Source organism: Musa acuminata, chromosome BXJ2-6, assembly GCF_036884655.1.
Source record: "Musa acuminata AAA Group cultivar baxijiao chromosome BXJ2-6, Cavendish_Baxijiao_AAA, whole genome shotgun sequence".
NCBI classification, from domain to species: Eukaryota; Viridiplantae; Streptophyta; class Magnoliopsida; order Zingiberales; family Musaceae; genus Musa; species Musa acuminata.
The window spans coordinates 43,355,660-43,380,038 of NC_088343.1; the positions used below are offsets into that span (position 1 = coordinate 43,355,660).

General features: G+C 39.8%; 5 protein-coding genes across 10 annotated transcripts; 2 read left to right on the forward strand and 3 right to left on the reverse strand.

The window, feature by feature from the left end:
* Positions 1-406: 406 nt before the first annotated feature.
* On the forward strand, positions 407-2,113 carry LOC103974421 (triosephosphate isomerase, cytosolic-like). Its single transcript, XM_065110998.1, has 5 exons — positions 407-512; positions 571-658; positions 845-921; positions 1,146-1,228; positions 1,810-2,113. Exons 1-5 carry the CDS (start codon positions 407-409, stop codon positions 1,891-1,893), a joined length of 438 nt encoding a protein of 145 aa, XP_064967070.1. The 3' UTR covers positions 1,894-2,113.
* A 960-nt stretch (positions 2,114-3,073) lies between these two features.
* Positions 3,074-7,526, forward strand: LOC135615800 (factor of DNA methylation 1-like). Its single transcript, XM_065114774.1, has 7 exons — positions 3,074-4,231; positions 4,748-4,929; positions 5,655-5,723; positions 5,812-6,078; positions 6,207-6,419; positions 6,767-7,004; positions 7,242-7,526. The coding sequence occupies exons 1-6, from the start codon at positions 3,265-3,267 to the stop codon at positions 6,992-6,994; spliced, it is 1,926 nt and encodes a 641-aa protein (XP_064970846.1). The 5' UTR covers positions 3,074-3,264; the 3' UTR covers positions 6,995-7,004; positions 7,242-7,526.
* A 1,657-nt stretch (positions 7,527-9,183) lies between these two features.
* LOC135586450 (uncharacterized protein C24B11.05-like) lies at positions 9,184-11,083 on the reverse strand. Of its 6 annotated transcripts, none has more exons than XM_065114780.1 (9): positions 10,940-11,083; positions 10,751-10,817; positions 10,551-10,616; positions 10,363-10,460; positions 10,229-10,266; positions 10,063-10,147; positions 9,690-9,962; positions 9,544-9,609; positions 9,184-9,460 (listed from the first exon to the last, which is right to left on the reverse strand). In XM_065114780.1, exons 2-9 carry the CDS (start codon positions 10,815-10,817, stop codon positions 9,305-9,307), a joined length of 849 nt encoding a protein of 282 aa, XP_064970852.1. In that variant the 5' UTR covers positions 10,940-11,083; the 3' UTR covers positions 9,184-9,304. The 6 variants fall into 6 exon arrangements, with proteins under 6 accessions (XP_064970852.1, XP_064970851.1, XP_064970850.1 ...); XM_065114779.1 differs by having other exon boundaries at positions 10,060-10,147; positions 10,940-11,082; XM_065114778.1 differs by having other exon boundaries at positions 10,229-10,460.
* Positions 11,084-13,456: 2,373 nt separating this feature from the next.
* On the reverse strand, positions 13,457-21,034 carry LOC135615801 (ATP-dependent zinc metalloprotease FTSH 8, mitochondrial-like). Its single transcript, XM_065114781.1, has 8 exons — positions 20,788-21,034; positions 20,483-20,714; positions 20,293-20,367; positions 18,722-18,855; positions 17,614-18,093; positions 16,639-17,406; positions 14,870-15,097; positions 13,457-14,129 (listed from the first exon to the last, which is right to left on the reverse strand). The coding sequence occupies exons 1-8, from the start codon at positions 20,845-20,847 to the stop codon at positions 13,650-13,652; spliced, it is 2,457 nt and encodes an 818-aa protein (XP_064970853.1). The 5' UTR covers positions 20,848-21,034; the 3' UTR covers positions 13,457-13,649.
* A 1,626-nt stretch (positions 21,035-22,660) lies between these two features.
* LOC135613713 (probable WRKY transcription factor 49) lies at positions 22,661-23,895 on the reverse strand. Its single transcript, XM_065110752.1, has 3 exons — positions 23,637-23,895; positions 23,401-23,544; positions 22,661-23,248 (listed from the first exon to the last, which is right to left on the reverse strand). The coding sequence occupies exons 1-3, from the start codon at positions 23,888-23,890 to the stop codon at positions 22,714-22,716; spliced, it is 933 nt and encodes a 310-aa protein (XP_064966824.1). The 5' UTR covers positions 23,891-23,895; the 3' UTR covers positions 22,661-22,713.
* Between the last annotated feature and the right edge of the window lie 484 nt (positions 23,896-24,379).

Sequence of the window (24,379 nt, forward strand, 5' to 3'; positions counted from 1 at the left end):
ATTTAAATACATTAAGTACTCTAATACAATTCTTTATGAAAATTAAGAGACTTATATGCTTGTTTTGCATTATGTCTCAACAAAGATGCTCCATTACATTAGCAGTTGTAGTTACTCCTGCCAGAAAGGAATTTGTTCATTGAATATCTTCTGCTGTGAAGTTCTTTCGTAGAGTAATCTTGCAGATTTGTTTCTAGTCTTTTTTTAACAAAAATATTCTCATTACTTCAAATGCAAATCAACTGAAGTTATACTCAGAACTTTTTTAGATCTTTCCTACCTTCTTATTTGCGTTTATTATTTTCTGGGTTAGTTTGTTGGAGATAAGGTTGCATATGCACTCTCTAAAGGGATAAAGGTGATTGGTTGTGTTGGTGAGACACTTCAGCGTGAGTCAGGAGCCACCATGGATGTCATTGCTGCACAAACAAAAACTATTGCAGTTACTCTTCATGATTTATCATTTAGTCTTGTGGGTTTAGTTTTGAGGATATGTCCACCATGGATGGAGCGTCTGTATCAAGTGCTTTACTATTTGTTGACATATATAACCAAATTTTACTCTTACAGAGCACATTTCAGACTGGACCAATGTAGTTCTGGCTTATGAGCCGGTTTGGGCAATTGGAACTGCGAAGGTTGCTACACCAGCTGGGAGGTAAGTTCTATAGACATTATTATATGTCACCTGTTTGTGTTCTGTGGATGTTTGTGTGTGAACATGCCAATCTATGTCATCTGCCTGTGAACATGCAGTGATACTGAATTTTTTCTGTGACTTGTTACTTTCCAAAATTTATTTTTCTTTGTATCTCCTTTGTGTATTTGCTCCATTGATTCTCAGGTCAACTCTGAACTATGCAAGCGGCTTCAGATATATGTGTGTTGAAGTTGCAGAATCAACTAGGATCATTTATGGCGGTAAGTCTTTGTTGTTAACTTTTTTTTTTCTTCCTTTTTTTTCACTCATTTCAAAATGATTGTGACAAATGTACTTTTGTCAGTTTTGAGTTGCATCTGACACTGAACTTGAAGTTGCTTTTTGCATGTTCCATTTCTGTGTTTGCCTTGTTTGATCAAAGCCATATAAAGTATTACTTTATGTTACAAAATTTTTCATAACACTAGTGATAAAATTCCTGCAGGTTCTGTAAATGGAGCTAACTGCAAAGAGCTTGCAGCACAGCCTGATGTTGACGGATTTCTCGCTGGAGGTGCTTCTTTGAAGGTATGTGTCCTTTTTTCCTCGTTAACAATCACCTGGATTTTTGTCTTCAATGAACAGAAAGGCATCATATGCAGTGTGCAACAAGCAACTCTTTTTTTGTATAACCAAAATTCTTATAACAAAAGATCAGTATAGGAACTATACAAGTAGATACTGCCAAGCACCATCCATAGGCAACTCCTGCACTGTTCTCTAGAACTGATTGGCATTTGCATGACTATCAATATGCTAAAATTATCGGCTATCATTGTCAAATTAGTTTGCCTTTCTGGTTTGAGAAATGTGAATGCAGTTCATAGTTTAGAATCTTTAGATCGTTCTATCATGGCTCAACTTATACTAAATTTGACCTATAATTCGGGTGGATTAACCATTGTGTTGATTGACGACCATGACATGGAAATACAACTTCAATAGAAACGTGCATGTCGGTATTGTTGCTTTGCTTTTGCTAAACGCACATATGATTTCTACAGTGAGCAGTTGACCGTTGTGGTTTTCAGGTACCATTTGACTCTTGAAATCTTTGTTGTGATGGCTTGAAGTCTCTCATCTTTCCTCTTTTTCTTGTTAATTTCCAGCCAGAATTTGTGGACATCATCAATTCTGCTACTGTTAAGTCATCTGCTCGAGGACTTCTGCGTCGCTCGATCGAAGATCCATGAATTGACCTGTGAATCCGTGATGAAAACTTGTGGTTTCTTGCTTAGAACTGGAGCTAAGCAAGCACTACGAATATGAAATAGTCATAATTCGGATTCTGCCACGTTCTTGTCGGCGTAGATGATATTTATTTGCAACTAATTAGATATTTAGCTTCCTTGGATGGCAGACTATTAAAGACTTCATCTTAAATTGGCATTACTGAAAGATACCAAATTTTGGATCGCCTTCTGACATTTCAAGAAAACTTCTAATTGAGATTTAATGTTAATGATTATGCACGAGGGATGTTGATGTTAAAGAGGAAGATAACAACAATCTTAATTATGGTGAGGGTATATATATGGATAGGAAGAAAAAGATTATATTCCATTAAAAGACTTAGCTTTTATATAAGTTAAGTCAACCAACCTTTCCCCTTGACTTGCTTTTACAAGTGAAATCTGCAGGTGGCGGCACGCGAATGCTGGTTGCTGGACGAGAAGCGACAGCCATTCGCTTGTTCAACGTGAAGACAAATCACAGCCGTAGATATGCATCGCAATCGATGAGGAGGCACAGCATCTGCGCTTGCCACATGCATCGTGATTGATGCGTTACAACTATTAAGCTGGAAATAATCACCCGGAAGGTCTTTCATGGGTGATTCAGCCTCTCCGAAGAGCGCTCGAGTCATGATCATCTGCGGTTCGTAAGGGTGGATCTCGCATCGCCCTCTATTTCATCGCATCAGCCAAATGGTTGGTTTCGATTGGCACGATACCTACGGTCCTTTTTCCGTTGGGAACGGCTAATTAGCACGCGCGCACGAGCTCTTACTCGAAGGCTGAGGTGGATCCGCTACGGTGGAACTTGCAAACTAAACTATCAAATTCCACCACTCGCACTGAGTCATCATCCGTTGACGTGGACCCCACAATCACGGTCGGTGCTTGCAGCCGGTGAAGCACTTTGATTGTGCCCCACGGTGGGATCCGAGCGGAGTAAATACCCGCACGGCGTCCGCGAAAACGGAGGGTCAGAACCGGCTTACGCTCACCTTCGATCACAAGCAGTCCTAACTGGAAACAATGGAGGAGCGAGATGTGAGAGATGGATAATGGACGGTAAAGATCTCTCCTCCGATCATTTCTTTACATAAAAGAAATGAAATAACAAAAACGTCCTCGTCTTCCGCACCTGCCTCCGTCGAAACGCTCGCCTTCGATACGCTCGCTCCTCAATCTGCCGCTTCCTAGCCCCTAAACCCTTTCCTTCCCCTCCCTCTTTTCCCCATTTTGTCTTCACTCTCTCTCTCTCTCCCTCTCTCTCTCTCTCTCTCTCTCTCTCGATCCTCAGATCTCTTATCTTCCACTGCAATTGCTACTAGTGCGATGGAGGCCGGGTTATTATCGGACGAGGAGGACACGGATGTGAGTGATTCTGAGGTCGAGGACTACGAGGAGGAGTGCTACCAGGCGCTGAAGACCGGTAACCATCGGATCCGCAACCCCGACGGCACCTTTCGATGCCCATTCTGCACCGGCAAGAAGAAACAGGACTACCAATTCAAGGACCTCCTCCAGCACGCCACCGGAATCGGCGCCTCCAGCTCCCGCAAGGGCTCCCAGAAGGCCCACCACCGCGCCTTCGCCCGCTTCCTCCAGCTTGACCTCGCCCCCTCCCTCTCCCTCCCTCCCGCCCTCAAAGCCGCCTTCGCCGCCGCTGCAGCTGGCGACCCCTCCCCCATTCAATCTCCTCCTCCCTCTTCTTCCTCCTATTCCGCCTCCAAACCTCCCCGCGAGGACGAGCTCTTCGTCTGGCCCTGGATGGCCGTCCTCGTCAATGCGCCCCCCGGTGCCGCCGACGGTGACGACCTCAAGGAGAAGCTCTCCGACTTCAACCCCGTCGACACCGTCCACTTGCATGAGGAAGACGACCTCAACGGCAAGTCCACGTGCGCGACCGTCATCGTCAAGTTCCTCAAGAACTGGGGCGGGTTTAAGAACGCCATGGACTTCGAGAACCATTTCAGAGCCAGCCATCGCGGAAAGAAGGAATGGGCCGAACGGCAGGGCGACGTCTCTGGCGTTCTGTTTGGGTGGATTGCGAGCGCCGAGGATTACAATGCCGGGGGCGCTCTGGGTCGGTACTTGAAGAAGCACGGGGACCTGAAGACCGTCCTGCAGGTCATCAAAGAAGAGTCCAAGGAGACCGGTAAGATTGTCGCCATTCTTGCGAACCAGATCGACATCAAGAATCAGTACTTGCATGACTTGGAGGTGAGGTACAACACGACCAGCCACTCCCTCAGTCGAGTGATGGGGGAGAAAGACCAGCTTCATCAAGCTTACAACGATGGTATGTCCATATAACTACTACTACTACCGTAAATGGATTTGATGAATGAAATCTTCTCATTGATAAAATGGATGCTTGGTGTGGTTCTCCTTTTTTTCATTTACACAAAGTATGATAGACCTAGCTTAACCTCACTAGCTTGTGATAATTTTTTTGGAAAATAAATGCGTCTTAATAAGATCATATGCATACTTTACTAAGCAAATGCTACTGATGATTTGGTGAAGTAATTGTTCTCCTCTGTACCCATTAGAGAAGCTTTGCAAAGAAAAAGATATGGGAATGTTCTTTACCTTTATGATTTGTTAATGTTGGTTTGTCTAGACTTGTCACCAACTTGTTCTTGAGGCAAAATGTAAAACATTTCTACTCACAAGTATGGTCTATTTTGTGCATGCGTTAAGCTTGTACTTAAATACTCTTCCACATTCTTTTAAGCAGTAACAGAGTCCACCCTGTGATTGCACTTTTGTCTTCCTTTAATCTGAGATTCCTTCTTGGTTCCTCTTTTATCAGAAATGCGAAATTTGCAGCGCAATGCAAGGGAGACTACTCGCAAAATCTTTGACGAGAATGAAAAGTTGAGGATGGAGTTGGATTTAAAGAGGAAAGAAATTGATTTGCGGTGTAAAGAACTGGATAAGCTGGAAGCACAAAATGAGGGCGATAAAAAGAAACTGGATGATGAGAAGCAAAAGGTAATTTCTATATGTTTCAGGCAATTAATTTTCATTTGATAATTCCTTAGGGGATAAGTTTTAGTGGCATTGTGAAAATAAATATAGCCGTGTTGTCATATGTTTCTTAGATGGTACAGAAATCTTGAAAATCACTTCAACATGCTAAATGACTACTCTAAAATGTCAGTGAGGAACAGATCTTGTGCAATTTAGTCTCCCAACCTGCAGAATTTGTGTTAGAGTATGTTTTTTCTCTGGCATAGTTGGATGCTCCTTTAAGATTATTTTCAGAAACTCTCATATTTGGATAAGCATATCGATGTAAAAGAATGGACCTTGGATTAGCCTCAAGATGATGGATTATTACTTCATTTCATCAGATTCCTATGATATAAGATTCTTACTTCTAACACAACTTATAGAACACGTTAACTTTATTGAGAAAAAATCCAGGAGATGCTGATCCACAAATAGCTATATACTGAATCTCTAGGATACAAAATATATATTAATAATCATTAATGTTTTAAGGAGTTCACATTTCTTACATATCCCTCGACCATCTAATCAAAAACCCCTTCTTTTCGTTTTTTGATAGTGAACTCTTCTTCGGCAAATTATTGTTTTTCACTCTATAGATGGAAGTGTGTTCTATACAAGCTGCCTTGCTCCTTGGTTTAGTTGTGTTTTACTTTAAAAGTCTTGGTGGATGGACTGACTACTTTATACTATCCTAATGGCAGGTTGAATTGGCAACCATTGTGCAAAAGGAAGCTGAAGAAGAAGTCTTGAAACTGGTTGAAGACCAAAAGGTCATTCGTTATGTGTGCGTATATGATTTTATTCTTAATATTCTACAATCTTATATTCTGATGGTGTCCTGCAATGTGAATCATTCAGAAGGAAAAAGAAGCTGCTCTTGCTAGAATACTTCAGTTAGAGAAGGAGCTGGACCAAAAACAACAACTGGAGCTAGAAATAGAAACATTGAACTGGAACTTAAGAGTTATGAAGCATTTGGAAGGGCAAAATGATGCAGATATCCAGGAGATGGAACAAAAATTGGAAAGAGAAAGGGAACAACTAGAATTCTTGAATAGTGCTCTCATAAGCAAGGAACGCCAGAGCAATGATGAATTACAAGAAGCTCGTAAAGAATTGATCAAGGTGTGTTTCCCTATTTAAAATAAAATGTATTCTGCTCCATTTGTTCATGTTCTTTTGTTAATATGTGAAATATAGATACTCTCATTTGCTTGACTTTGATTGCTCTCAGAATTTGAGTTGATATTTAGGGTTTGGAAGACTTATTGAGTGGTCGTACTTTAATTGGAATAAAAAGAATGGGTGAATTAGACGAGAAGGCCTTTCAAAATGCATGCAGGAAAAAATATAAAGCTGAAGAGGCTGACATCAAAGCTGCTGAGTTATGTTCTAGCTGGCAAGAGGAACTGAAGAAACCAGCATGGCATCCATTTAAGATTGTTACGAGTGACGGGAAGGAACAAGTAACTTTGCTAATCACTGTTTTTCTTTTTCTTGCCATGTTTAAATTTTACATTTGCATATATTTTTTGAGTCATATTTTGTATATACAGTTATTAGAATTTATTTAATGGAATTGAACAATTTATTTTAGTTGCAAACAACTTTGTTAGGGCATGATCAAAGTTCATAAAAATGATCTTTTTAGTTAAATTTCCTTTGTCATATTTTGCTTGCCCATGTCTTCTTAGATTGTTTTGGTCATAAAACCTTGATATCACATGGCTTGAATACTGGCTTGTTTTTGGTCTAACAATCATTTGCTTCTGATAAATAATTGATTGTTAATTCTTCTTTTTGGATGTTGCAGGAAGTCATAGATGAGGATGATACAAATCTGAAAAAACTATGGATTGAGTTGGGTGATGATGTATGCAATGCTGTTAAAACAGCTCTGGTTGAGTTAAATGATTATAATCCCAGTGGAAGATATGTCATACCGGAACTCTGGAATTTTAAGGAACGACGCAAAGCAACTATGAAGGAGGTCATAGTAGCCATCCTAAAGCAATGGAGGAGCCAGAAGCGCAAAAGATGAGAAACCACAGGTTGAGTACAAAATTTCTTTTAAGTCCTTACCATCATTTCTCATTTACGGAGTAAAGTCAGCTAATAAATTCACAAATGTTCTAGGTTTCACCTGTCAGCTGCTTATGCTTATATGGTTCATGAATCATCATATGCTCATTCTTGCCTAATAAATGAGCCAATGGACACTAGAATAGCTTATTAGATCACAGATCCTACAGGAACACAGAACGATGATAAAACCATGTTTGATGCAGGATATTTAGCGGTTATGTGGCTGGGGATGAAGGCTAATAATAGCAATTTTTGCAAGAAGATGGGGAGTCGAGACGTTCCTTGTTCTCGATCAATTTGGTAGCTTGTACTAACTTGCAAGGCAATCAATTTGGTAGCTTGTACTAACTTGCAAGGCATCTTTGGATAAGCTATTAATCCTCTCACACTTGTGCTGTAATGTAATACTGTGGCTGAGACGATGTCGGTAAGGTCCTACAGAAGATCTTTCTAATTACCTTAGTGTATGTATCATGAGAGTTCCCACATTGCTTTTGTTGTGAGTTCTTAATGTATGCACCATGCTAATGCCTAGTCTTCTTCTCTTATTTGTCTTCCATTATAAGGTAAGCTTCAAATCTTTCTGCAAGCCTAAGTTTTACTTAATATTTGCTTGTTCTTCGGATTTTAATCCGTGGACACAAATTTGTCTGCTGTGGTAACTCACCCATTAACTTTTTATATGGTGCAGATCCAAAAGATTTTTGAGATGAGTTCTTTTGGGGGTCTAAAGGTACGCTCACATGTTTTTTATTTGCAGAAAGAAGATATGTTTCTTGTCGTTCATATCATTCGTGTTTTCAGATGAAATGACAGGTCGACAGTGCAAATGAAATGGCCATCCCTTGGAACGAGAAAAGGCTGCCACCACCTGCTTCAAAGCTTCTTTGACCTGGAGGTATCATGTCCAAGTTCATTGCAGGTAATTTTCAGAGTTCTATTTTCAATCCAATTCTTAATTGAATTCTCAATGCTTTTTGTCATTGCCTCATCATGACTTGCACATAATTTTCTTGACATCCATAATGTAAAATATGTCAGGATATAAATGCGTCTAATCATTTTTATTCATTAAAAATAAAATGTTACAAGATAATCGGTGTCAACCAATTTAGTTTGTAAAAATTTTGATAATCTATCTTAAGATCCTCATACCTTTTATAAAAAAAAATATCATGTTACTTTAATAAAAATTATATAAACTAGAGATGAGAGGGCTTATTATTTATTACAGATAAATGTGTCCTATATAAGCTCATTGATTATGGTGAACAGTAATCCAATCACACCTCAAACATGTTTGAATTGGAGGTTACGTATGCTGGTTGCCACATAGGAAGAATGCGATGCCATGTGTAAGAGCGTGGAACACTACGAGACACCAATCATTTGTCATGACAGCCAATATGATGGGCAAATACTACAAGACAGTGAGAACATTACAAACACCGAAGCCAGCTCAGTGCTGGACTTGAGGAAGGCTATGCATCATTTGATTTAACGGTTCCATCAGTTCCATGACAATTTTCTGACTCTTTCTTGGTTGTCATTAAGGTTTGATGTTACAGACAACATGGATGGGAGTATCAAGATAGATCTAAGAATAAAGTTGAATTGCACTGCAGAGGGAAGCTAGCATGACACGGTAAAATGCTAGCTTCTCTCAAAGAGAAGATAGGTAAGAGAAGAACCTTGCAGGATATTCCAACAGAGTCCTCTCTTTTTCACGTCACATGGTCGAGGACATCATTCCTGTCAAAGCACACAGCTTTAGCTGATTTGGAAGTTAGTTTGATGGACATCATTTCTTGGTCATTCAAGCATGCCAAGGCTGCTTGAGTGACCAAGAATTGCTTGGCATTACTTTAATGATTACAATAACACATTGTTTATTTCATGGAGAAGGGGGACGTTATCGAAGGTCTGAAAGCCAAAGGTTGAAGTCACTGGTGGCTCCTTACCAGTCAACTGATCAATAATGGAAAGCAAATTTGAATTGGATCGAGCAACATTGTAATCATTTCATGGAGAGAGATTATAGTTCCTGTGGAGTCGAAATTCTTGCAGTTTTCACTATTATTTCCTCATGTTGGAGTGATCCTTGTCCTGGATTCATCGGGTCGAGCCTCGGATCCAGTTGATAGCTAGACAGAAAGGAGGTAGAAGTTTTTATTTCTGGGTGCTCGTTCTACACAGCTGAGCTACAAATTGTGCGAGGTACACATGAACTCCAGAGGAAGATGATCATGATGATGATGATGATGGACTAAGCTGTCACCGATGTCTCCATTGCAACCTTGCCCGAGTACCGAATGCTGTCTGATTTCTCTGCTTCCTCCCACAGCTCAGGCAATGCTTCCCTCATGTTGTGGATGCTCTCCAGAGCGTGATCAGCCCCTTTGACTCTATGCCGAGTGCCCACCTGGATCATCCACGAACCCCAAATCCAGTGGCTTTCAATCTATAAGCTCCGATAGGTTTCCAATGGAAGAGATTTGGATTTACCAGCACAGTGTGCAGACCGATGCGTTTCCCCGCCTGAATGTTCCGCACGCTGTCATCGAAGAAAACCTGCAACACATCGCAAACCACAGGTCGCAAGCGTTCCGATGCAAGTCATCTTCCCCGACGAGATGCGAGCTGCGTCTTACTGTTCTGTGGGGGTCGATGTTGGCGATGCTGAGAGCGCGCTCCATGGCGTCCGGCGATGGCTTGCACAGCACCGGTGTCCTCGGCAGTGCAACTCCGGCAACAGGACGAGCGAAGTGGTCGACGATGTCGAAGACTTCGCTTGAGGTTTCCGTTCCACGGGAAAAGGTCGGTGGGTTCAGAGTCTCGAAGCATATGATTCCTTCGAAACAGTCTTCCAATCCCAGCTTCTTCAGCACTTTGGCAGCGTGCGCTTTGTCGGCATTCGTGAATACCTATTTTGCAGGCGAAAGATCCATGAATTAGATGGATGGATGGATGCAGAGAAAGCTTGGCTGTGTGACAACTCTCAGCATCGCCGGAAGAACTCACGACTTTGCGAAGCGGAAGGCTCAGGAGGAGTGGCCCGAGCACAGGATCGGCCTTTAGATTCTCGTATGGCAATCTTCCATGAACGAATCTGTCAAACCATAGGAGGGAAAGTTCAATGGTTGCTCTACTAGCTTTAACAGAAGGAGCATAGCAAGTTTGAAGTGAGAACCTGTGGTAATCGTCATAGTCGAAGCTGTAGCCGATGGCCTGAGCAACACAAGGAAAACGTCGGCATAAGCACAAGAACAAAGTCTGCCATGAAACGTAAGCAAAAAAGAAGAGCAGCTTGCGTTCTCGGATTACCCTCAGGCCAGCCATCGTCGTCCCGTAATTCTTGTACAGTAGATTGCACAAGTCCGATATCTTGCTCTCCTCGATCCCAAGCTTCTCAACCAAATAATCTGAAGACAAAGAAAGGTACCGCAAACTGCATGGACTTCAAAGACGACAGAGAGAAACCAAGAACTAAAGGCGACGGCGCGTTGTTATACCTCCAATGTTTCTGCGGCACTCGGCGGCGATGCCGGAACTCAACGGGTAGAGCGTGTCGTCAAGATCTGGACGCGCGCACGAAAACAATGGGAAATTTATGTGCTCAGAAAAGCTCGAAAGGCCTCATCTTTAATCGCCTTGGTAATCTGTAAGCTACAAAACAAGATCTTGGGAGGACAAAAAGATCAAGAAGACTTACCGAAGAGAAGGCAATCATATTTAGGACTCTGAATCTGTCGGTATCGCTCTTCGTATTCCATCTTCATCTATTACAGACTATTCAAATGATCAACTAGCAAATCGTATACATTAGAAGAAGAGCAAATCATGATCCAAATGCAACCATGTGTCTGCAGCAGTCTCTATGAGAATTGGGTCTGAAGCTTACAATGCAGAACGGATCGCTGTGCAATGGAAGCAAGAGAGAGGTCGAGGAAGCTGGAATTCTTCTCTCCTTCCTCTAAATGAAACAGAGAAATGGAGGTCGGAGGCGGCGGCGAACGGTTGCGGAGTGGGCGGCTTAAATGGGCGACACGTGCCTCCCTCTACCCCGTAATTAGCTGCCTAAACAACAGTAATCGTCTTGCTAATTACTTACTAAGCGAAATAAACATACAAGTTGACCGTTGACTCAGAATGATTTACGCGAATTGCCCTTTCCATGAGCAGGAAGAACATGAACCGTTCAGATTAGGTTAGACGGTGGAGATGGAGCAAAATGGACGAGATATTTAGACAACCGTGGGTTTCTTGGAAGCTTCTTCATGGTTCCATTACATTCATCATAAATCATGTGTTCATGAAATTTAATTCACTGAAGAAAAGATTTATAACGTTAAGTAAAACAGATTAACTCGAGAAAAATACATTCATGTATGTGAATTCCTTGATGTGATGTTGCCAATGTTGGTTAAGTTAATATAGATTTATTTTCTTTAACAAAGATAAAATCTTATATGAGTTGATGGTTGATGAACTCCACAAAGGGTTTTGTTGTTGCCTCTCATCATTGACTGACTGCCTCATCATCGACACACGGACACACGTATCTCTGACAACATCCATGGCCTCCGTGGGATTGGGGTTGTGGCAGTGGGGTACGGTGAAGAAACCCTAGAAACAAGTCCTTGGGTGGGTGATGCAAGCTGGAGTCCAGCAGCAGGTGCTGCATCATTTGGGACCATCCATATAATGCAGTCTTGATGACTCCAATCATGAGGTCTCAGGAAGTACTCGAGACATAAGGTTTCAACCAAACGCCACAAAAGCAAAGCAAAGTGGGTGTTTCAAATCATGCTTAGGACTTATGGTCTCCAGGAAGTTCTTATGCCTTTTGTGTTTCAAATCACAAAAGCAAATGGATGCACTGGCATCCATTATACTGTATTCGTGCCAACCTTTTAGGAAAGCTAAACAAGGATCCATGCTGCTTGTGGAGTGGGAAGATGGATTATAAGGTTTGGTTCGAAAAGGAAAAGTATAAATCTAATCTTTATATTTTTTTAATCAAACGTCACGGAAGTCCTAATCTATCTTTATAATTGAATAATATATGATTAAACATAAATTAATAATATACAACCATCATATCTTTGTAATTGAATCTAAATTCTTATATGCTTTGGATGTGAGATTAAATGAAGTATTACAATATCCTTCACTTAAAATTTTGATATCCTTGACAAGGCTTAATATAACCCAAAATCATATATAGTATAGTGCATGTAAAATATAACTCAATGGTGATTCCATGACATGTCCTTTAGTCTCATGCACGAGTAATCCTTTTCTACTTAAACCTCTTATCATGTCTTAATGCTAGATCGACTGTAATGTTATCTATCATGACTCAATTTAATAGGACAACTAATCTATTAACTTATTGAGTTTGAACCACTCATATAAAATGCTTAGTACAAGTTTACAGTAGTATATTCAACATATCTTTATAATTTTTTTTCTTTTTTGTTGTAAAGGATAAAGAATGAAAATAAAATTTGAGCCCAAAACCTTATAATAAACTGTCAAAGTCTTTACCGACTAAATTAACTAATACCTTCAATCCTTATAAACATCGAATAAAATATTAAAAAAAGAATGGTCCAAATTTTGAATATACAATCAACTCTCAATTTTAAATCAGCAACTAAAAATCTAAGTTGTTAAGAATGAGTTCAATATATTTATTTTATAAATTTTAACTATATATATATATATAGCAAAATATAATTTGTCGTCTTCTATATCAAAGCCTGACAGCTAAGTATCTGACATATATACCTAATGACTAGTTTATCCCTATGCTTACATTTGCCGGCAACCAATTCTTTGAAAGCGACTAGCGTGTCGTCATTGCCTGCAATCGCCGGTGCAATTATAAGGTGTTGCCAAGATCAGATCTATCAACCATCCACACTAAACATAATCCTCGAAGCACTTTTGGCGATAAACAATCAAGGAAGCAACCTGTGAACACTTACTGGAACTTCCCATTCAGTGGCAACAAATAGAAGGAGCGATAGACACCCTCGGGACTTTTTTTTGTGAAGACTTCCACCCTGCTCTGTGACGATGACTTCTAAAAGATGTCTCAGTTCTGAGCTACCAAAGTCATCAAGTAGTGTTAGCAGAAACGATATACCAGCAAACAGCAACTATTATACATGACAAGATGCATTGCGAAAGAGTCTTGCATTAGTATATAAATCCTGTCCTGAAAGAAAGCATGGATAAGAATAGAGGCAGCTCGATCAATGGTTACAGAGGGCAGTGGATCAGACACCCTCATGATTGTCCAATCTCTCGCCAACCACAGACAGTCAAAGGAGATTCCAGCATTCAGCAAACCACACAAAGCTCCAAACCATTGAGGTCTTAAAAGGTAACCTAAAATCCTGCGCACACATGAGCCCGACAAAACTCATTATTGAATCTCTTGTATTTAAAGCATCTGCTTAGAGACGAGGGTCGATATAAGTACCACCAACAATGTTTTTTCTCTCATGCAGATACTCGTTTGTACAGTTCTTTCATCTACATTGACAAATGAAATCTGAAGTGTGTAAGTCAACAAAATTATACATCAAAGACAAGTGTAGCTACGTCGGCACAACTTCCCCATTGAGCGGTGATGAACCATCATCCTCCAATGCTGCATCCTCTGGAAGATTGTTGCTTGTGTTATCCTCGTCTTGAAAACCTTGAATGAACCTATCGTAGTTTGTTGGTTCGCTAGAAACGAACGGGCGTTCCCCTAGGACTCGGACCAAGTCTTCTTGATGCAGCACCTCCTTCTCCAATAGCAGCTCAGCAATCTGGATAACGTGATCCTTGTGCTCCTTTATCAATGCAACAGTTCTCTCATAGGCTTTCGATACCCATTCTCTCACCTCTTCATCGATGATGGCCCCAGTCTTGCTGCTATAAGGCTTGGTCATCTCGAGTGTATCGTCTCTCTGGGGGAACGAAAGGAGCCCAACCTTGCTGCTGAAACCGTAAACTGCCACCTGAGCGTAGGTCATCTTGGTCACTTTCTCGAGGTCATTTTGGGCTCCAGTAGAAATCTTCCCCAACAGAACCTGGTAGTGAGCATATTAAAACATTTTCTTTTCTTCTTTAGTAACATAGTATTAATGATAATACAAAGCTCAAACAGCATTATTAAAGTGATTAAGATCACGTTTTGTGACATCTATGCCAATCATAAATCAGTGTATTGTAAATGCATATAAAGAACAGATGGATATCCACATGTGCAAGAGGGCACCTGAGATCATCAGCCTAACCTTTTTCAGCAGGGTCGAACCAGGAACAATCATTTTCAGCAGGGCCAAATCAGCAACAAGATAGATGCGTTCTTTTTAAAACTATGAAGTCTTTGCTTGGTGCAGGAACTTCATCCCATAAAATTGTATGTTTTAAGCCATGTTCTTTAGTCAGTAAAATAAATCCAAAAATTATAATCAGAATATGATCCAAGAGATAGTTCTGACAAGTTACAGAATCAACTTAATTGGTTATTTAAGTAGGAGTCCCTTCAAAAATTATGAATGATTACCAAGTAATTCAAGTAGGTTCTATAATATCATTATAGACATTATAGTGCTATAAACCGTATAGAGAAGCTCACTGGACAGTCAAACACTGACTTATGACCTTCTTGATATTCAGTCATCAGCCATATATCAACTAAATTTGAATTGTTGCTTATCAGAGGAACAAATACCCTACCATCCACTTCAATTAAAAAAATGTCAAATCAGTTCCTTTTGTGAAACTGTGCATGTAAATGACTGAGAGCAAGAAGGGTTAACTTTACCTCTTCAGATGCACGCCCACCCAGTGTCATGCATGTCATGTCAAAGAGCTGCTCTTTGGTCAATAAGAGGTTTTCACTTGGCACATATTGAGCAAAGCCCAGTGCTGCAGTTCCACGTGGAACTATTGTAACTTTGAGCAAGGGTTCTGCATGTTCTAAGAACCATCCAGCAACAGCATGACCTGATTCATGATAAGCAACGGTTCGCCGTTCCAGCTTGCTGATTACCTAAAAACAAAATAACATGGTTGCTTACTTGCCAATATAAGGTCAGAACAATCATTCTGAAAGAGAATATTTTTGGGCCAACGTTTGAAATGAACATAAAGTATCGTCACTTTTCCATTTGGGTAAATTTATCTAAAAGACTATTGTCATAATACAGATAAGTCCGTTGGAAAAGGTAATGGTGATTCAAAGTTGTTGCTAAACAAAATATAAACACAAACAATTCACATGAAGACCAATAAAGCTTGTCAACTTTAAGTTCACTCGAAGTTGCCAACCGTAAGTTCACTCAAACTACGTGGTCAAAAAATGTACATCAACATCATACCTACAATTGCGGTCCAAAACTGTAAAATTCCTCTTTTGTGGTCTGACCAGGATTCAGGTCATAAAAGCAACCTCTCTACTTGAACATGCAAGGCGAATACATTGACCCTCCCCAAACTTCAAGCTGCTGGGAGCCTCTTACTTGTTGGGTAACATAATGCTTGAATCTAAATGCAGTCCGTAGATGAATGTACTAGTTGTCTCAAAAATAATAAAAATTAATAATTTCAGTCACCCCAAATGATTTAGAAACTCTTTAATTACTATGACATACAAAAATTTCATAGATTCTCACCATCTCTTATTAAAGGCAGGAATATCACATTGATAATTCTAATTAGATTTTGATGTTAAAACCTGAAGAATAATGGCTCCAAATATATTCCAAGTGCCAAGATGATGACTTGTTTTCTCAATAATGTAAAACTCTCGCCAATCTCTCTGAAAACTTTTCTAAGAATTAATTGGTCTTCAAACTCTCCAATTGCTCACTTTTCAATAACTTAATAAGTGAAGCCTCATTCCTGATATATATGTTAATAACATTATGCAGGAATATCAAGTGAACAACACACAAAATGAAATGTTTGATCAAATATGCATCCCATACTAATTGATGATATAAATTATATAAGCAATCAGAGAATCTAAGCTTATTAGGCTTTTGAACTCCTTAAACCTCACCATAATATCCGATCCATCTTGCTAGATTGACAAAGAGAAGTTCTTCCAACACCAAAAGAAAAATTAAATTAAAATTGTGTTACCAAACTGAGTAATTTTTGTAGTTTGTCAGAACCCAATGAATCATACACCAGACAACCTAGCAGCTAAAAATCAAGAATGAGTGATGAGTACAGAAAGAAAATATACTCTGCGAAAGATTATGGATGATAAAAATAGTTTTTCAACATGAACAACAAAATCTTCACTAATAGATCACAAATATATAACTCATAAGTGTTCACTCTAAAAGATTATAACATTAGATGAAATGCAGAAGAACAAGAGAAACAGAAATGAACATCAGGACAGCAAGAACATCATAACCACAATCATCAAGCATTCGAGACTAAAATAACAAAAAAATATAAACATTAACAAGAAAAAGCATTTATAACCTGAAAAAAATGTAAATGGAACTGCACTTCCAAAGTGAGCAAGAAAAAGGTAAAAATATGGTAAAGCAAGAATGTACAAGTGCAGGTAATTACCTTATTTTTTTTCTCCAAACCACCAATTATTCTGTCAATAGCAGCTTCAAAATGCTGCATAGTGACCTGTGTTCCCTCATTTCTTGCAGCAATTAAAGCAGCCTCATTGCAAACGTTAGCGATGTCAGCTCCAGCAAAACCAGGCGTAAGGGCTGCTAGTCTTTGAGAGTAATAAGATGGGTCTTTATCAAGCTTAATCTTCTTAAGATAAATACGGAATATCTGCTCACGGCCTTTTATGTCAGGCTTATCAAGAGCAATTTGACGATCAAACCTTCCCGGTCTCAACAAAGCCTTATCCAAAATGTCCGGGCGATTGGTGCCAGCTAGCACAACAACACCAGATGTTGTCCCAAATCCATCCATCTCCACGAGCAACTGATTAAGAGTACTTTCACGTTCGTCATTGGAACCTGAGAATCCTCCACGGCCTCTTGCTCGACCGATCGCATCTATCTCATCTATGAAAATCATGCTTGGAGCACATTGTCTGGCTTCAGCAAATAAGTTTCTCACCCTGGAAGGTCCAACTCCTACAAACATTTCCATGAAATCTGAACCAGATATGGACAGAAAGGGCACACCAGATTCACCGGCTGCAGCTTTTGCTAAAAGTGTTTTCCCTGTGCCTGGAGGACCTACAAGAAGAGCACCTTTCGGAATCTTAGCTCCAAGTTCCTCATACTTCTTGGGATTCTTTAAGAAGTGCACAAATTCCATAATTTCTTGCTTGGCTTCATCACAGCCAGCCACATCTTTGAAAAATATCTGGACCAGATATAGGCATATGACAAGTTAGCATAACTTGAACAACTACTATATGGCCAAGCAATAACAGGCATTTTTTCCAACGAAAAGAATTGACTGAAGAAGAGGTTGCATGTATGCAGTGAAAAGAACTTACTTGACAAACTGTAAACATATGAAAATTAAAGATAAAAAACTTCTAAAAAATAACATAAATCAAGCACTTGCCTTATTTTTAGAGTTCTTATCCATCCTAGTCACTTGGGCTTTTCCTATGTTAAATATTCCACGATTCCCCTTGCCAACACCACCACCAATTCCACCCTGTATTCTCCGCCCCATGAAGTAGATAAGCCCCACAAGAAATGCAGTGGGTGCATATCTGAGTAATTCTTGGAACCAATTTACTTCAGATACATATCTGACAGGAACATATTCATGAGGATCTATCCCCAAGGCTTCCTGAGCTTCCTCCAACTTTTCTTCAAAGGATTCAATACTTCCAATATTAAAGTAATATTTGAACTGGCTAGCAGAATGTGCAGGAGGGGCAGGTGTTGTTGTTTCCTGCATTTGATCGTCTTTGGTTTGATTGCTTAATCGTGCAGAGCTCCTGACATAAATTTTTGCAACTGATTTGTTTGACACAACAATGTGATCGACTAAGCCAGGTTCCAGCAGCTTGTTCTTAAACTCTAGGAAACTGATCTGTGTAAACAACAGGATTCAAACTGTGGCATCAGAAAACATGAAAGACACAGATTCAGCAATAGATCAAAAAGAATTTTAATACAGTAAAAGATGTAAAAATTGAGGGAATAATGCCCTGAAGCAAATTATATAGCCATGACTATGAAAAAAAATCCAATTTGAACAAACTAATGAAATTCCTTCATGTGATCATATGTATAGTAATTGGAAAAGTAAAATCAGCAAGTCTAGATGATAAATCTCTAGTGAGGAGAGGTTCTTAAAAAACAGTAAGTGGTCACAACCAAATAGACAGAAAGATGGAACAGTAATTTCCATTGCACATGTCTACAAATTCCTGAGAGATAGGAATCATAATCATACTCAAGTTAAGCTTGATTTGACTTTGGGACAGAAGAATCATTCAAGACTGAATAAATAAATAAAAATGATTCCTGAGGAATTGCATAAATCTAAAAGACCTAATCTTCTCAGGGGAGAAAAGACTAAGGGGCTTCATTACTAGGCATTTTGATGCCACCCAGGAATATGTGACCAAATACCAAAAAAAACCCTAAGGCTTATACATAAGCAACATATAATCGTCATGATAATGAACATATATGTTAATATATGTGCAACAAACCTCTTTCTGGTCAGAGGAGCCAAAAGAAGAGGAAGAAAACAGCAACCCCATAAAAAGTAATGGAGCAACATAACCCTGCAAAGCCTTCATGAGATTCTCCTTCAAACTTCCTGAATCATCCGCATTTGAATCCTCTGCACAAAAGCCAGAAATAAACTAAAGCAAACCTGTATATTGTTTAAGTCATCAGGTGACTTGATAATAGATTGCCTGAATAAATAATTACTATTCAAATATTCAAGAAATCTGACAACATTATACATCACAAATGGATTCCTTGATGCAGAAATAAACTGACATACACTAAGCTGTATATTGACACAAGATTCTCAGATAGAAAGTTCAGATCATATCATTTAGGCAAACAATTGCATGAGTTGTGGTTAATATCTCCAAACTAATGCATGTACCAATAGTTCCAAGTTGTCTAACTCCATGTCTTCCTAGATGTCCTGTAATTTATTTGAACAAATTCTGTCTGCATATTAATCTGAAATAAAGAAAAAAGACTTTAAATAGTGGTGACCAGAGACTGTATCAATGTTCTAGCAACCTATTCCTAGATGGGCTCTAAGGAATGCGGATTTCCTTGTCCCAATTCTTTGGATGAAGGATAAAGAAGATCTTCCCACCAAAATCCTTGGATCAAAATTCATGTTTGAGGATTTAGATCCTGGACATTTGCCTTTTTTTTTTGTAGGTTTCTTGTGAATTATGGATATATGGAAACTATGAGTATGAGTTCTTATACTGGCCCTCCCAAAAAGCCCACAATGATGGGTGCTTTGTGCGCTGGGCCATCCATCTTTCTCATAAATTTTGTACAAAACAACACTCTTGTTCTTTAGGTTTTCATAATTGATACTTGAGAATGTACATTTGTAATCCAGATTCAAGGATTTAAATCTCAGACCAGTATTGGTCCTTGTAACCTACTGAACTGGTACAATACTGGTAAATTGGGTGGTATGTTAACCTAAACCACATGGCATCATTATATAAAAAAGTAAAAATTGGATGATACAGTATGAACTATATATTTCAATACCGGTAATTGATTAGAATGGTAAATATCAGTTCGTATTGATCGGTACAGTTGAAATTTGAAATATTGTCTAGGTTGTTCCTGGGCCTTTCTGACTTCTACATGATCACCATAGGAAAATTTATAAAGGGTTTGGTAGTAGCACAAGTTCATCATATCAATCTCAAAAACATCTGTCTGCTTAATCAGTTACTATAGACATGCTAAGCAAGACATGTTAAAAAGCAATTGGCTAGTCAAACTACATTGGTCTTATAACAATATCACTGTGAAATCAGTTAAGAAATATGTTTTTTGCTCTCATTGTTCTAAAAAGGGCAAACTGCTTCTAAGACAAGCTTGTTCAAACTAAATAAGTATAAAATCCTTAGCAATCTCAGTACTCACATTATCAAACAGTTTCAAATGGGAACATCACAATTAAAAGGAATCCTAAGACATCACAATTGTTGGGTTCAGGTCTTGCTTTTTTTTTCCCCCTTTTTGTCAAATAAATTGCTGAAGAATGCATAATATATAAGTGTACCTTTTGAATCCGATTCGTTGTTCTCATTTGCTTTTGGAATTTCTTTCTTATCCTTCGGATAGTAGTTCTCATAATCTAGAAAATTTACACCAAATTAGAAAAATAAGTACACCGAGAAATGATGCGCTCCGAATAAGAACCACCACAGAACAAAACAATAGATCGCTTTGAAATTCTACATCTCTCTTACTCTTCTTATTGGGTGATTCACTTGAAAAGAACCGCCTAAAACTTGGATTTGCCAAAAAGAATCTCCAATCAACCGGGTGATTTCTTTCTCCGAGGGTTCTATGAGCTCCGACGGAGGTCAAATAGCCCCTCAGAGACCTCAATCCTCCATTATCCCCATGACAGATCGGATCTTGCAATAGGGCTTCTCTTGAGTATCCAGACTTCACGCCAAAACCGCTCGGCAGCCATCCCTAAACAAAGACAAAATAGATCAAGAGACAAAGGTTACAGAAATACACGAAACGACATTGGTAAGAAAATTACATGTCCGGATCGGCGACGCGAAGATCGAGAGATAGGACGCGCGATCTTAGAAAAGATCATCCTAGCGCATGGGTCGGAAGAACCCTAGATCGAGGGCTTCGGGTCGGAGGCTGAGCGCTTAACGGGGATGGCGGAGATTGAGGAACCAGTCTAGGGTTTCCAGGTCGTCCCCTGGATGAGGATGACAAATGCTTCTTCTTCTTCTTCGAATCTGCCGGCGGCGCACGGTATGGGACTCGTAAGAAACAGGACCAGTGGCTTTAGATTTAGCGCAAGCCCCGGTGGGCCGTCCCTTGCGTGTGTTTGCTGTGGGACCGCAGAAGTCTCATGGCTGCGTGGCACGTCATCAATGGCATCAGTTGGACGATCGTACGACTGGAAACGAAGCGTGGGCTGTTCTTTTCTTGGGAAACAAGCTTTTACCATCAAATAATTAAAAACGAAATAAATTATGTATATACATATATATGGTTTCCTTTTGTATATAAATTTGGACATAGTACAAATTTTACCTCTTTTTGACTTTAATATGACACATATATCCCTTATTAATTTTTGAGTATTTTACCCATAAAATTTTTTACTATTGAGCTTTCACCGAATAACATCCGATAATTAATTTTTATCCTCGAATATCCTTTTCTTCATCAAATTAACAAAAATATTCTTCCATCATCCACTAATTATCTTCGTTCATTATTAGCCTTACTTTCTATTTTTTACTTTCTTTCCTCTCCTATTATCTTTGTGTAATATAACCCATGTATGATAACTTTCTTCGAGGAGGAGGTAATCGTCTTTCCATAATCTTTGTTGTTAGTGCTTTTCACCAATGGATAGAATTGAGATAGTCAAGAATGACATCGATGAAAGCAATGGAGAGATAATCGTATCCTCCTCGATAAAGGCTATTATGTCACGATGAGAAAGAGAAGAGAAAAGAAAAAACGAAAGGGTAAAAAGAATGCAGGGCACCACTCATGATGAGAGCAAGGGATAAGGAACGATGATAGCCAAAGATTATTGATAGAAGATGATGGGATATTTTTTATCAAATTGACAAAAAAAAAAAAAGATTCTCAAGTAAAATCAAATTATGGGGTATCATTCCGTAAAAACCTAATTGTAAAGATTTTTCTGAGAAGATATCCATTCAAACATATTAAGTCAATCATTGACAATAATTTTATCAATTTTTAAGTTAATTTTAAAATTTTCAAAATATAAAGTACCTACAAGTTGTGCTACAAGGATAGTCAAGTAACAAGTGCAAGACTTTTATTCAAAAGATAAATATGAAAAATAAATATTTAAAAAATATATGTATGTCAGGGTGGACTTTGGTACACAATATTTTTAAATATTTAAAAATAAGCCATGTGTGATTTAGTTATTTTTGTATTCCATAGAAATAAATTATACTTTTACTAAATTAGAATTTAGAAACTTAAAGCCAGTTTATAGCTCAAAGATGAAGATTAATCTTTGATAAAAAGAAATGTTAATTAACAGACCAAGGGAACAGGCAATACTGGCTTCTCAAAAGGAACTGCATTTGGTAATGAAATATATATCAATACAAACTGCACTGGTAATTTAATGCATGACAAGTTCTTTCTCATCTGCTCATCCTCCACCTTTTGATACCACTGGATAAGGAAACAACAAAAGGCAGTGTTCTCCACCACCACATGGAGATTGTACTGTGGAAACATTCAGTCCTGCAATCTGTGTCTATTTCTATCATGTCGTCCACAGATTCTAAGTTCACAGCAAACAAACATGAGACCTATAAGCATCACAATTAGTCTGCACCAGTTGAGACATTCTGGTATTGACAGTGGTAGGTAGATATTGTGCATTATCAATTCATTATAGTGGGTACCCATACAATGTTAAACTGTTCCTGTCCTACCAGGTTGGTACTCACTTGATGGTGGAGAGAGTACCCAGATCTAGGTGAGAAGAGTTGGTGGTTAATGGCAGGGAAGAGTAGGATGGAGAAGATGCCGGGGATGAAGGAAAAGCGTCGAAGGACGAGGTGGTGGAGTTGCATGGCTTTCTCACCACCAACGGCACAACATCTTCCAGGAGTCCTTCTGAGCTCCGCAATACATCGTCAAGAAGTCCATGCCGCAGACTCGCATCAGCACTTCCCAGAAGTACTGCTCCATCCGCTGCAGGTTGCAACTTGCGAGGCTCGATCGTCGATGTGCTCCGTGTTGGGGGTTGCGCCGGTGCGTCCGCGACCTCCGCCATGGACTGGCACTTGAGCTTCTTCGCGACATGGAGGTCGGTGTCGGAGTAGTAGTACTGCGACGACCCACTGAGGAGGAGGTGTGAGTAGGTGTAGTGGAGGTGGAGGCCCTCGTATGTGACGATGAGCGTCTCTGGATCTTCCATGGACCTCTCCACCTGCTTCTTGGCATTGCATCTCGGGTTGGTGCACCTGTAGTAGCTCCTGTTACCAAGTCAACCAATCCGTACGATCACTGTGAGTGAGAGTTTGAATCAGGTTGCTGTAGGAATGAATTCTGATGGATTTAATGTCAGCTAAAGAACAACAAAGTGGAGTGCCTGTGGAAGAAAAATACTGGTGGAGTAAGAAAAGACCTTGGATTGGGGCTGTTCTTGATGGATTTCTGCCCATATTTCCTCCATTTGTAACCATCATCAGCAAGCCCATTCTCACAGGTCTTGATTTTGATTGTGAACTTGTGATCCATCCTTCCCAGACCCTTGTCCGGTGAGCAAAGTCTGCAAGCAAAAGGGGCCAAGTTATCTAGCTGAAGATTCTAACATGGCATGACAGCATTAGAATGAAGAAGAAGAGATGCATGTGAGCATACATGGGTTGAGAATTACACCGGCCATGGGAGTCGCCGTTCTGAAAGGTCACAGAGAGGGCGCTTTCTACGTCGCCGATCGCTGGGTTGGAATAGAGAGCAGAGATGAGCTTGTCGATGACCGATTCATGTGGCGCATCAGGTTGGGATTCCATGAACCGAGGGCTCTCCTGAGCCTGCAGCTCCCTCAACAACTCCAACTGAGAACAGTCAAAATCGTCAAACCAGTTGACCTCTGTTCCTTCGACTTCCTCCATCGGACTTGATAAGAGAAGAGTAGCGTGTGACTCTATCATGCGATGCTGGCTTTTAAAAGCATCAAAGATCGAGCTTCTCCATTTACTGTGATTCCAACAGTGGTAGATGACAAGCCTCATTAACTTGGGTGGACCTTAACCACCTTATGGCAATGGTCAACCACCGAAACTACAGTGTGATTCCTGTGAGTCTCGACGTCCTTTCTCTCGGTGTTCTTCACATGTATGTTGTTGAGATGCCAGCTGATCCTCCTCAGCCTGCAGCCAATTTACCCAAGCAAGACGGCCATATCATGTGAGGGGTCGGCCAGGGGTGAAAGGGCCGAGTAGATCTGGATTGCGTGTGGGTTGACTTGAGAGGAGAGCGTAGGATCGAAAGGTTCCAAGAAGAAACCAAGTGAGATTTAATGACGCGGGGAGTGGGGATGGAGTGAGACAGGGGGTTGACCTGCAGGCGTGGGCAGCCAGGTTGGCGTGTTGGACGCCGGA

What these genes read in the sequence shown, in the direction of transcription:
- LOC103974421 (XM_065110998.1), top strand. Translation starts at nt 407, where the DNA reads ATGGATGTCATTGCTGCACAAACAAAAACTATTGCAGTTACTCTTCAT. An exon ending in GTTGCTACACCAGCTGGGAG is followed by an intron (nt 659 to 844) that starts GTAAGTTCTATA and finishes ATTGATTCTCAG; the next exon opens with GTCAACTCTGAACTATGCAA. An exon ending in AACTAGGATCATTTATGGCG is followed by an intron (nt 922 to 1,145) that starts GTAAGTCTTTGT and finishes AAATTCCTGCAG; the next exon opens with GTTCTGTAAATGGAGCTAAC.
- LOC135615801 (XM_065114781.1), bottom strand. Translation starts at nt 20,847, where the DNA reads ATGATCTTTTCTAAGATCGCGCGTCCTATCTCTCGATCTTCGCGTCGC. An exon ending in CAACGAATCGGATTCAAAAG is followed by an intron (nt 18,856 to 20,292) that starts GTACACTTATAT and finishes GCTTTTGTGCAG; the next exon opens with AGGATTCAAATGCGGATGAT. An exon ending in GTGGGCGTGCATCTGAAGAG is followed by an intron (nt 14,130 to 14,869) that starts GTAAAGTTAACC and finishes GCTCACTACCAG; the next exon opens with GTTCTGTTGGGGAAGATTTC.
- LOC135586450 (XM_065114775.1), bottom strand. Translation starts at nt 10,817, where the DNA reads ATGAAGATGGAATACGAAGAGCGATACCGACAGATTCAGAGTCCTAAA. An exon ending in GCCTTCCGCTTCGCAAAGTC is followed by an intron (nt 9,963 to 10,059) that starts GTGAGTTCTTCC and finishes CCTGCAAAATAG; the next exon opens with GTATTCACGAATGCCGACAA. An exon ending in ACATCGACCCCCACAGAACA is followed by an intron (nt 9,610 to 9,689) that starts GTAAGACGCAGC and finishes GATGTGTTGCAG; the next exon opens with GTTTTCTTCGATGACAGCGT.
- LOC135613713 (XM_065110752.1), bottom strand. Translation starts at nt 23,890, where the DNA reads ATGGAGGAAGTCGAAGGAACAGAGGTCAACTGGTTTGACGATTTTGAC. An exon ending in CGGTGTAATTCTCAACCCAT is followed by an intron (nt 23,545 to 23,636) that starts GTATGCTCACAT and finishes TTTTGCTTGCAG; the next exon opens with ACTTTGCTCACCGGACAAGG. An exon ending in AAGAACAGCCCCAATCCAAG is followed by an intron (nt 23,249 to 23,400) that starts GTCTTTTCTTAC and finishes ACTTGGTAACAG; the next exon opens with GAGCTACTACAGGTGCACCA.
- LOC135615800 (XM_065114774.1), top strand. Translation starts at nt 3,265, where the DNA reads ATGGAGGCCGGGTTATTATCGGACGAGGAGGACACGGATGTGAGTGAT. An exon ending in AACTGGTTGAAGACCAAAAG is followed by an intron (nt 5,724 to 5,811) that starts GTCATTCGTTAT and finishes TGAATCATTCAG; the next exon opens with AAGGAAAAAGAAGCTGCTCT. An exon ending in CTCGTAAAGAATTGATCAAG is followed by an intron (nt 6,079 to 6,206) that starts GTGTGTTTCCCT and finishes GTTGATATTTAG; the next exon opens with GGTTTGGAAGACTTATTGAG.